Source organism: Myiozetetes cayanensis, unplaced genomic scaffold, assembly GCF_022539395.1.
Source record: "Myiozetetes cayanensis isolate MyiCay16 unplaced genomic scaffold, myiCay2020 scf1, whole genome shotgun sequence".
Classification (NCBI taxonomy): domain Eukaryota; kingdom Metazoa; phylum Chordata; class Aves; order Passeriformes; family Tyrannidae; genus Myiozetetes; species Myiozetetes cayanensis.
The window spans coordinates 130,979,778-130,992,672 of record NW_026086604.1 but is presented as its reverse complement, the minus strand read 5'-3'; the positions used below and the strand labels follow the sequence as shown (position 1 = coordinate 130,992,672).

The 12,895-nt window shown below is 39.6% G+C and overlaps 1 protein-coding gene across 1 annotated transcript in view; it reads right to left on the bottom strand.

The window, feature by feature from the left end:
• STAM (signal transducing adaptor molecule) overlaps positions 1–12,510 on the bottom strand; it is a 34,767-nt gene extending 22,257 nt beyond the window's left edge. Inside the window, exons 1-2 of the mRNA XM_050315683.1 lie at positions 12,377–12,510; positions 974–1,058 (exon numbers count right to left, since the gene is read on the bottom strand). Of these exons, the coding sequence (XP_050171640.1) occupies positions 974–1,058; positions 12,377–12,416 (125 nt within the window). The 5' untranslated portion in view covers positions 12,417–12,510. The remainder of the gene's footprint in view (positions 1–973; positions 1,059–12,376) is intronic.
• Between the last annotated feature and the right edge of the window lie 385 nt (positions 12,511–12,895).

Below are 12,895 nucleotides of genomic sequence, written 5' to 3'. Positions count from 1 at the left end.
GCTCCAGCAAAGGTAAGGAGTTGACCACCTGAAAAGTAGGAAAGGATCTGCAGGTCATATTGGGTGACAGCAGTCAGCAAGTGCAGCCTAGCAGCAGAAAAACCGACCACATCCTCGGTCAAACTAGTGGTCAGCACAGCCAACAGGGCCAGGAAAGAGATCCTTCTCCTCTATTCTGCATCTGGAGCACTTTGTCTGGTTTGAGACTCCCCAGTGCAGGAAGGCTATTGATGCACGACTGTGAGTCCAATGGATGGCTGCCAGGATGGTCAGAGAGGGTCACACACAAGGAGAGATGGGAGAGCTGTTTTTGAGAAAGGCGGACAAAAAGTGGACCTTACTGCTTTCTACAACTAATTAATCAAAAAATATATAGAAGGTGCAGCCAGACTCATTCTTAGAGCTGCACAGTCATAGGACAAGATGCAACAGACAAGTTGGAACAGGAAAAAGTGTAATCAGATTGCACAATTTTTTTATTTACTTAGTAAGTAGTAGTAGTAGTTAAATACTAAAATATGTTGCCCATAGAAGTTGTGAAACCTCTGACCTTGGAGGTATTCAAGACTTGACACGGTCCTGAGCAACCTGATCTAATTAGACCTGTTTGAAGCTGGGGGGTTGGACTAGATGACCTCTGGAGGTCACTTCCAACCTAGATTACAATTCTGTAAGAAAAATCCCTCATGAAGTCTCCTGGGTTTACAGTGATACTGTTAAAACACATCACTTTGTTTATTCTGTTACATCAGTGAAAAGCTGCTGTTCACAAGTCCTAATTTTAACAGATCAGCTAGTATCTCCAAAGGAAGAATTGCAAAATATTTCAGCAGAAACCCCATATATTTTCCTTTTACTGGTAATAAATTTAAGTGAAATTGAGCTGTTGCAAAAGTCTACAAAACATAACAAAATTTTCATTCCTCACCTGAATATGAGGAAAGTTTGGGGAGGAAATTCTTAAGTCACTTACCCTGTGCGTGACTGTCCAACTTTATCACAGATGTCTAAGATGAGGCCCCAGTCTTCTGCAGTGTTCATCTCACTGGTTGCTTTCTCTGATGAATAAAGTATAAGCAAATCAGAACACAAATTTAAACAAAAAAAACCTTAACAAAATCATCAAAAAATATGTTGAAATATTAGCTCTGTCTATACAGCTAAATATAGGACAAATCCCTATATTTAATGAAATTCACAAATTAACACTATTATACCTAATTCTTTTTAATTTTTGAATGTTCACTTGTGGCCATGAGTTTCAATTAACGAGCAAACATATTTTGGCGTTGTTTTCACACGTAATAAAGATGCACCCAGAATATGACACAAGTAGTTCAGCTACCAACAGATTTTTTTTTTCAATTTGAAACCATAAAGTTTAATAGGATATGAATACCTAAAGCATTAGTTCACTACAGAGTCAGAAACAACTGAATTTATCACTTTCTCAGACACTAAATTGCTACGTCTTGCATGTCCTTTCTATGTATTACAACTCAACAAGGAGGATTTCACAATTCATTAATAATCACAAAACTTTTATCTCTCCATTCTCATCTCTGCTTTGGATCATATATTTCACTGTTTCTTTTCAGCTATAAGGACTGCTAAACCAAAGCTAATCTTATAGAAGCTGCTGAAGAGTAAAGAAATAGAGAGAGTAGGTGGAGAAGAAATAGATTTCATGTCAGGAAAAAAAAAAAAGACTCCCTGCCTATTTCTCCCCCAGAAAAGCTTAGTTACACCAAGGATAATAAATAAAAATGTTAAAGGAAACTGAGGCTTACACTGCAGCTGAATAGAAGATTATCTAAACACTGATGAAGGCTGGAGAGCATAAGAGAATGCACAAGGATTTTCCGTTAGTAACCAAACAAAAGGTGAACGGGCATAGAATAGTACACAAACTTTGTTTCCCATCCCTGTTTCATCTGATGTTCACATCTTAATCTACAAAGCATAAAATGTGCCTCAGCAGTGAGTACCATCCTACAGGGAATGTCTCAGACTACTTAATTTTTTGAAAGGAGCTAAAGATTTCCCATAAAAACTAACCTGTCAGGAAAACCTCATTATCTATATTAGCATTTGCAAGATTGCAAAGAAGAGAAAGACAAAGCAAAACAACTACTCTCCAAAAATTACAAGGAATTATTCATCTCAAAGTTAACGGTTTTTCTTATGAATGAGTTCCTGTGTCTACAAACTCAAGTAGGTTTCAGTAATTAGTTTCTTAATTGCGAACAAAAATGCAGAAAAGCAAACTTTACGGTTATGTGCTCTCAAAGTATTTCTGAGCAAAAATTAAACACTGAAATATATGCAACTGAAATGATAACACATCAGTTGTACTGCCTGATGCAAGGAAAATAGCGAAACAGTATAGTGAAATCCTAAATGGAAGCTAGTTACAATTCTGTACTTCTCAGCTAAAGTAAAAGAGCACTGCCTCTTCTCTCTAAACTCAACGAGAACATTACTTTGATTTTAAAAAGCACAGTCAAAAGAAATATGAAAAATTATAGGTAGCGACCATGCTAACATCTAGCACGAAGACAGACTAGCTGATCAACCAACCACTATTTTTCTTTCAGTCTGCTATTGTTCCAAATCATGCTTATGACTAGTAAATCTAACAAATCACAACCACAGAAATTCTTGATGTTCAGATAAGACACCTGAACTGAATGCCTGGCAGAGCCATCACAGGCCAAGGCAGTCTTCTGAAATCCTAGTCTGTGCACACAGCAGCTGTACAGCTACCAAAGCCAGCATCAACTCTGGAGCATCAGAACTGCTTTCATGAGACACAGAGCCTGAGTTGGCTAAAATGCACTCCCCACACTGAAAACAGCTGATAAGCACAGTCCAGAGACACGCAAAACAGACCACATAGATGCAGTTTACTTTCAGGACTCAACTGATTTAGTTCATTGCCAGTTCTACTGGAGCTGGATCAGCTCCAGTCAAAGTGTGTCTGCACAGTGCTCTCCACAGCCTTAAGTTCCCGCCAGGCTCAGAGCTCACACATGGAGCCTCACAAAAGCACACCACTCACTCATGACTAATGCTGCATTTCAGTGAGCACATCCTACAGCAGAGAGCTGGGCAATCCAGTGGAACCAAAACCTTTTCAATTATTCTACAAAACAGACAGTTGTCTGTATTTTTGACAACAATTGATCCTTCTTTCCTCACAGTGTCATCAGAGAGAAGTGTCATGGAAATCAGTTATGTCTTCTACAAACAAAGAAGTAAACTAATGCATGCTTAATGTTTTAAGATAACAGCAAACTGTGCCTTTTATGCTAATTTAAATACTTTGGCTGAAACTACAAGTAAGATGGACGCTGATGAAATCCCTGACACATATCAACTGACACTGATTACAGCCTTTATTTTAATTCTCAATAAGAATATTTTGCAAATTTATCCATGAATACAATTACAAGTTTTCTGCCATGGCTACATTCCTGCTTGGCAGTTGAAGAGCTAGTTCTACATAAAAACTGCCATTTGCTTGCAATGCCTTCCCCATTGTTAGTCAGGGTATCTCCTCCATCAACAAACACTGGATAGTTTCTTACTAAATTTCAGCCTGAAACCCAGTTTCATTGTATACTTTCTGTCTTCTGTAATAACAACTCATCCATTAATTCCCTTAGAAAATAAAACTTATGGTAAGATACAACTAAAAAAAATTGCCTCGAATTTTAGTGAAATTCTGTCTCAAACAAGGGCAATTAAAAGCTAACAGCATACTGAGAATGTTATCAGCACAGTGATGCTACAGTGATGCTGACTGTCCACAAAAAAGGCTACTATCTCTGTCAGAGCATTAGCAAGTGACTATTGCCTTTCACCACTCTGGGAACAGGAGCAACAAAGACACTTTGACAAAATTCCTCTGATGCATCAGTGTTTTGTAGACAAAAGTATGAAAGCTACTGAAGTGAAATTACTTACACTATTATCACTTAAAATCCATGAATGCTCTCTCTTCTAGCATGAGGTACACATTCACAGTTGAAAAAAGGTTTATGTGCATTGAATATTTGCCTACCCTGTCTAACAGCTGGCACACTCTCAACCTTCAGGTACAGCTGACATGTCACTGGCAGATGCTGTCTTAATACTCGAAAGGGACTGTGATAGGCAAGGAAAAACAGACATTTGTGTTTAAGGTCTTAGGACAGGTTAGCACAGTACACAGAAGATAAAGAACATTTCTTCCGTAAGTTATCTTCCATCTCTGATCAAAAATAACTCTAACATAACAATATTAATGTTTAGTTCAGGTCCTACCCCTCCACCTCATCCTTGCTTCAAAATCTTACTCAACTTAGTGAATGCCAAGACAGGATCAGATAATGTTTCAAGCTTTACAAAAACAACTTTAAAAGACAGTGCTGGTTCCTAAAATCAGCATTCTTCAAAACCTGTTAATGCTATGTCAAACACAAAGGACAACAGGACTACGTGACACAGCTCTCTTCCATGAAGCTGTACAAATTAGAGGCATTGTTTTCTGAGCACAAGCAAGGCTTACTAATTAGCATAGTAATTTTAACCAGTGCAAGATTGCAAAATCTTATATTGTGTCATAATAATTAGTATTATTAATAACTATTAATTACTACAAACTATTATTAAGACTAGTTAGTAAAATAGTAGTTTTAAATTTTTTCAACTGGCTTTTTTCCTTGTTTGGTTTTTTTTAATTACATGTCTTCATTTCTCACCTTTATTTTTCTAGAAGTTATTGAATATTTTTTTCTTACAAGCAATACCACAAAGACAGACAGACAAAGTAGTAAACACTATCATTTCAGAGGAAAACAATACTTGGATCTGTGGGTTCTTTGGTCAAACACAACAACAACGATCCTGCACAACATAAGAGTACCTTTCTAAATAACTTCAACAATTTATTTAATCCCTAAAACATAAGCAACACACACAAAACCAATTATATCACATTTTTCAGCCACTTTGCAAGGCACAGTGCGTGGGATCAGGAGGCCTCTCCCTTTATACTTCTGTACTCAGAACACTAACCATACTGAGCCAGACCAATTCCATCTTGCCCAACATTCAGTCTCTAATACATATATTATACCTCATGCAGATGCCTAGGAAAACATTAAAAAAAAAAGAATAAGGTAAGCATTAGTTGTACTTCCCTACCAACACACCTTTCAATGACTAATAATTTGCAGTTTGGTAACTCCTGAGTCAGAACTGGTGCTCCAACCACACAAACACTGTCAAAAATCACATATAGAATAAATAAATAAAGAAGTATTCTGAAGGCAAATGTGTCTATGACAGAAATCTTGGTTGTGTTTGTATCTTTGAAGTTTTTCAATAAGTTGTAGAACATCACATCCTTCAAATAAAATACCTAGATGCTGAAATCATTCTTCCAAACATATGGTTCTATCCTATTTCTTTTTTAAATTAAACCTCTGAATAAAATTTATACAAAACAGTATCATCTGCCTTCTAAAGCAAACACTTTTCCTCTTTACAAATGCTCACTGAAATACTGTACCCAAATTCCAGAGTTACACCTACTGATGAGAAGCCAGGCCAGAAAGATCTCAATATATGAGTTGAATTACTTATACTTTGGTTGCAGTAAAAAGTACACAGGCTCTTGCCTGGGTTCCTCCGGGATACCTAAAAAAACCTGCCTCTCCTTGTATTGTAAAGTTTATTAATTTTGTTGAGGCCCCATTTCCCTAAAACGTACATAAACCTGAAGCCTGGGAGCATAGATAAAATCTCGTTTCCTCCTCTGGTTTCGTGCATTATTTAGAAATTTTAAGCAAAGCAAAAATATTTGCACTGCGATTCTATTTGAAGTATACAATAAACACAACTACAGATGATCATTTCTGGACAGAAGGAAAAAAAACTTTACTCAGAAGGAAAAATAAAAGTTTGCTAAAATTCATAACTGTCCTAAAAGAAATTTTTCATCAGATGTATAAAGCACTGTTTAACAAAAGAAACGTAGTACATTGCTGAAAAAAAATCCACTGCCAGGCTTAATGGTTGACCCTTTAGGTGCTGGTAAGAGGAATATAAATACTTCTGCAAATTTTTCATGCAGACATGTGCTAGTCACTTGATTGCCTTACTTCTGCATTTTAACAATAGCATTTTACTGCCTTGTTCAAAATTTGCAAGAGTAAAGACCCTCATCAATGTTCAGATACTGCACTGAACCACATGATGCATTTCTTAAACCAGAAAACTTAGCGACTACCCATTGCTAACATCATTTTCAGAAGGAGGTCTTGGCAGGTTGGAGCTCTCTAAGCTTTAGATTTTACTGATGTTTATTTTGAAAAAAGTCCAACCTCAGAACTGAGCTATTTTTCTGCTGCAAAGCCTAAAAGATGTTAAAACTAGCTAGAACTTCAAGAAATAACAATTCCAGATCAGAACAACCCCAAATCCAACACTTAAAATGTACATGATTTGAGATTTAAAGCATACAAATATAAGGAAGAACTCAAAATTCTACTAAGTTTTTTAACGATCCTACTTATTATTTGCTCTTACTTTATTCATGGACATAATCTTATTTTCACAGTTGGACATCTCTAAAATGAAATACTGAAGTTCTCAGTAACTGAAGTTACAAAGAAAAGAACGGCTACAGAAAGTCTTCAAAAGTCTTCGGTTCACAGACTCTTATTACAACCAGTTTCTGACATGATAAAAAAAAATCCTCACAAATCTGTTATAACATTGTAAACACCACAGAATTAATAAAAAATTCAACACTCCCCTCAGCCTTCTCTCTTCCATTTTCCACCAAAAGTCTTGTTTTCTTCCCAAGACTAAATAATTAATTTCTCCATCTCTATAAAATTGCAAATAGTAAAATTCCAAGCAATATAAATAATCCTTAAAGATGGAAACTGATTATAAATTTTTCTTTTTCTTTTGCAGGCACTTGTTGAGAAATTTGGATTACATACCATTCCACATCACTGAAGTTAAATGCCATTAAATTCTGTTCTTTTTGTCTGTCAAATAAAACGAACAAATGCATTTGTTGGCCTATTCTACAAAAGCCACCAATAGAATATTAACCACTCTGCATTTCACTAACATGCTCAGAACTGCACAAGAAGAATACATCCAACCAGATTCCATTTAGACAAGACTGAAAATAGCCTCTAAAAGGCAATGCCACCACAGAGAGAAATCAAAGCTACTAACCAACTACTGCAGTTTAACTGTAGTCCCATTTACAGTATTCCTAAGAAGTCCTTAAGGGAGCCATTGTAGAAGGTGTCCTATGAAAGCACTGCTAGCTGATCCAAGGCAAAGCAAGCAGTGGTGACTGAGCAGATATGAGGGCACCTCAACTCATTCCTTCAGAAGACCATGTAGGGTCTCAGCGTGCAGGACGCAGCCTATCCAAAATAAACATTATTCAACTCAGTGAACCCAGCAGAATGGAGACAAAAAATCCAACATCTAGGAAGATAATGCTGAAATAGTAAGACCCATGAGGTAAAAATATTTTAGATGTTCAGACGTCTCATGCAAACCCTAACAAAGCCACAGAACTCAAAGTACCTTTCACCCAGAAATATTACAACAGAGCAGGAAGGTGAGCACATTAGAGATACATGAGGAAGATGATCAGCCTGTAAACAAGGTGTATCACAGGCACGTTATACTAATAAATGGTGCCAGGATCTCTTTGCAAAGCCCCACAAATCAAGCCACAAGTAGAAGGAGCATTTCAGAAGATCAGCAAGAGAGTTAATTTTTCACATCAGATAGGTAGTGTTACTTTAATCAGTTAGAGGAACAGATTTTACATGTTGGAGATGTACTTTGATTTTTCTGAATTTTGATATTGTAATGCACACTGTCACAGCTGAAATGAGGAGAAGCACTTAAAGTGACAGCTCTTCCCTGGGAGGAAAGAAAGAGAATTACCAGGAAAGTACTGTTTTTCTCTATGAAACATACTGTGTTGGCTTCAAAGTGCCCATCTGAACTCCGTCTGGTGATTAGTAGTGAATTTTTTGTTGGCTGATATACAGAAGGGGTATTTCACTCAGTTTTATTCTGTCACATTGCCACTTTTCACTGAGAACATACACCAAAGGTATCTTTTAGTAAGAAGTTCTCATTTTTCACAAACATTTATAAATAACTGAAAAGGGGGGTGACTATAACTCCTTTCTCACACATTTTCTGCTCAGTCTCCCTGTTACTTCATAGTTAGTGTCCTTCTTAAAACAATGCTGAGAAAAGCAGTGGGCCAACTTAGGCAAAAATGTGCCTCATGACAAACTGAACCAATCCTTGGAATTCATCTTCCCTTGCAGCCAGACATTAACGTAGTCTGCAGTCTCCATAATTATCTGGGGTCAAGAAATTCATCTGCAACAATTTTCCCTCCTTTTGGCAAACCTGGTCTAACAGAGAAAATCCAGGTCAGAGAGACATGTAACTGGATTGTTTTGAAGATGTTGACTAACTAAGGGGAGAAATCTAAAGAATAATGAGTTTAAATAGCAAGAGGATTTTATTTCAAGAAATTGCACAATGGGAATCACGGTCAAACCATTTCTTACATTCTAATAACATCAAATATTGGCTGCTCATATGTACAGGCATATGTAATTCATGCATATTATAAATATCTGAAGATTTGTAAGCATAAAATTATCAACAACTGCTATAGTTAATAAAACATGGGAAAAAGTATTGCAAGTCACATCAGGTTGACAGTTCTACCACATTACTAAACTACCCACTTAATTTCCTATTACTATAAATAGTGACCCTGAATTTCTTCCCACTCCTGTGGTGTCTCAAACCGCTACACTGAGAACTAGACTAACATCCAAAGCAAATGCAAGTACCTTCATCCTCTACTATGTGTAAGGGAAAAAAAAAGTCATACAAAAACCCACGTGTTTTTTAAACACCTCCTCTAAAGATCATGTGTGATTTTTATGACAACTCACACCAGAACCTGCATTTATTGCAGCTTATAAAACTTCAGAAATAATAAGCTTACAGCAGGGAGCAAATGTTTTTCCAGTTCTCTTCTTGCAATGTAAATTAGGTTTACAATGCTTGACATCATGTTAGAATAAAGTATGCACATTAAGTCCAGAGTTACAGACTTTATTCTTGAGATAAGATCTAAATGATACTTCAGAATGACTTTAGCAGTAAGTTCTTCACCGAAACTATCCTAAGCTATATTACTAATTACCTATATTACTAATTAGCCTATCATGACAGATTAGTAGACAGTCTTTTAGTTCTATAAGCACTTTTTCACCATTATTGTGCCTGCATCAAACTTACAGATAAATCTGCATTTCTCAGAAACAACCCTCTGGGAGTAACTTTATAATTAAGGTTGTGAAATATGGCAAAAACAGACGACCAATGGACCTAATAAGAACACCATTAATTCTAACCCCTTAAATGGAGGATTAGAGTTTCTTAATTATACTCTCAGCAGGCCCAGCATCTTGAAGATTTTTTTCTTTTGTTAAATTCCAATATTATGTTCCTTACTTGGACACACTGTCAAAGGTTCCCTGACTTGATTGTGAAAACCCACACCAACTTGTGTCACCACTGATTAGCATCCCTTCCTGCTGAAATATTCCTAAGTATGGTAAAAAGAAGCTTCAGAAAATGAAAACTATTTGGGCTTCACCCAGAGATTTGCACTCTTTGAGGATGGCAATGGTTTACCTCCTCAAATACATGGGCAGCTTAAAGCATTCTTTAATATTATTAATTTAATAGCAGTCTTAAACAACATTCTTTTGCCAACCACACCTAAAAAAAAAAAAAAAGGGGTGCACCCCTCAAAATCTCTGTACAAAGTTGACTCTAAACAGTAAGTTGGATGACCAGCTTCCAGGGCAGCAGCACGCTAACAGGACTAGCCAAATGCTGCTAACTGGCCAGACAAACTGAAAAAAATTCTCCTGAACTTTAGCAATGCTTATGCTCCTCAAAACAACAGAAAATAATTTAGTTCCAGGTATGTTCTCTGCAATCCATCATCCTAAATGGTTCCGAAATAATATCCAACTGTTCCACAATACTGAGCAGCTGTCCAGTAGAAGAGAATGCACAGTTATCACAGCAGTACTATCAATTACACCAATGTCCAAATTTATATGAAATTAAGAATAGCTTCTGACTGCTTTTCTGCTTCAGGAATCTGATTTTCAAATGAAAACTTTCTTGCTGGACAAGAACAAAAGCAGAGCACTCAATTTTCACTCTGAGAAAAGAACTGAGAAATAGCACTACGGCTTGACAACTTTTGGAAGTTTCCCGACAACATGAGAGCTTACTCTACCAGATGATTTTATCTTATGAAGCCTGCCAAGAAATTCATCCAGATAATAGCACATTCCCAAGGGGCCTCGGAGAAGAGCCCAGGGACACTTTCCGGGAGACTTCACCATTCCCATTTCCCTGGCACAAATCCAGTTAAGTGATGTATAAAGGTAGTAGGCTCCTGAAAGTAGACTGTCACCAACTGAACAGCCTGCTGCTCCTCAGGTCTCCCTCAGGAGACACCATGAAAAGGATCAAAAGAAAGAAACTGTGTTTATCAGTGAAAATTAGCCTATAGGCCACTATTTGCTTTTCCAAGAACAATTTGCAATTGAGCGGTTATTTCCCTCTCCTCATACAGTACATAGAATAACGCTTTTGAAAAATATTAACTGGTGATCATATTAGGCAAGCACAATAGGTAAGGTGTTGGCATCCTCAGCAGACAGAGAACAGGAAATAAACCACTGAAGTAGCTGCTGAGTGCCACTGCCCTGCACTGGGAGACTCGCGGTGCTGACAAGCACATCCACTGGACAGAGCTCTAGAGAAGTCCATTCACAGAGCCTGAGCTTCCCTGCCAGCCAGCAGCCTTAGGAAGTAAAAAAAGTGAACATCTGCCAGAACTTGAGCCTATCACTTTTTAATCTTATTAGTTCAAATCATTCTCACAGATAATATTACCAATGTTTCAATCCTCTAATGGTCCGTGGAAAACTGGCAGGCAGTACAATCTCTTCCTCACTTTCAACTGCCAAATTACATTAGAAGACAGTAAGAAATTATTTACCGCTTTCCAAATAACTCAGTCAACTTTGCTACCAACAAAATCATTAACTGAAGTGCAGTCTTCAGGTTAAAAGTGTTCTTAACAGTTCAAAATGAGAAGAGCAAGCTATGCCTTACTGAGATGCAACAAAGAATTTCTGAGGACATACATGCAGAATTCATGTCACAGTACTTTGTTTATGCACTAATCCTTTCCTCTCAAAAGATACATACTTTTCAGACAGTTTGGGGGGGTTTACTTTTTTTTTTTTTTTTTTTTTTTTTAAGAGTTTGAAGAACTAAATTGGAGCCAAGACTTTTAAAGTTGGCTAAACCTTAAGAAACAATGTATCGATGATGTTGAAAGTTACAAAGAAATTGTTTTCAAGAAACTTACAGAGTGTTAAACTGCTGTAGGAAAATAATGGGGAGGTGGATGGGGAAGGTGGGATACTGAGCCACATATGAGAAAAAGTCCCTTTGTATTATTGTGATTCCCCGGACAAAACTTTTATCACTCAAAGTAAAACAGATGTCAGCAGCAGGCTGAAGACAAACTATATTACACAATCACAAATCAGACATACAAAATTAATTTTTAACTGCCCATATATAATTTTATCTTCAGTTTGGACACAATCAGTAATAAGCATAATTTTTGTCAAGTAAAAACCAGACATTTCTTCTCCATCTAGTCTGGCCTCGGAAGAAGCAATTTGGGCATGACACCTGATCACAACACGCCAAGTTCCACTTGAAAAAGAAAGCTCCCACAGGAATCCACTTTAAAGCACTAAATACAAGACGCTTTGACGATTTTCTCATGCCTGTCTGTGAAGCAACTGTAGATGGTGCTTTCTACAGTTCATCCTTTCAGCAACGCTCCAGCGCGGACCTTCCTCACCGCTTGTTTTGCTGTGCTGGGCAGGTCGGCCCGTCCCCCACGGGCACCCTGCGCTCGCCCCCAGCCCCAAGGCCGGCAGGGCCCGCAGGAGCCCCGCGCTGTCACCGCCCAGGCCGCAGCCCCCGCCGGCCCCAGCGGGAGGCGGCCCCGGCCCGGCCGCACCGTGACCAACAGTTCCCGGCCGGGCCGCCGCCGATCCCGGTTCCCGATTCCCGGTTCCCGGCGGGGCGCCTGCGAGCCCGGCTGGGGCGGGCCGGGGGAGCGGGGCCGGAGAGCGGGGCCGGCCGCCCGCGGGGTTCCCTCGGGGGGAGGCCGGGCCAGGGCGCCCCGGGAGCCACTTACCCACATCCTGGTCGAAGGGGTTGGTGGCGAACAGCGGCATGGCGGGGCGGGGGGCGCGGGGCGGCCGCCCCTCCCGGCAGCGCGGCGGCGGCGGGCACGGACGCAGCAAGACGCGGCGGCGGCGGCTCCTCCCCCAGCCCCGGGCACTCCGCCGCCACCCCCTCCCCGCGCCGGGCACCGCCTCCCGCACGGCACGCCGGGAGCCGCGGCTGGAGCGGGGCGCACCGGCACACGGCGCTCCGAGGGGATCCCACAAGCGGCCCCCGCACCGGCCCTACCGCCCAGGCCCCGTCGTAGGGTCGGCACGGCGACTCTAGGCGGGGTTTATACTGTTTAGATCTGCGGAGCTCTTTCGCGCGTCCCTAGTTAGGAGGCCAGTCGTGTTTGTGTCCAGACACGTCTGCTCCCCATAGAAAATTTTTGGAGCTTCCCTATATGATGGGCTGACTTGAATCTTTTCGTTGTTACTGCCATCGTGCTTGCGACGTGGGTATCCTGACGGCAAAGGTTCAGGCTGGC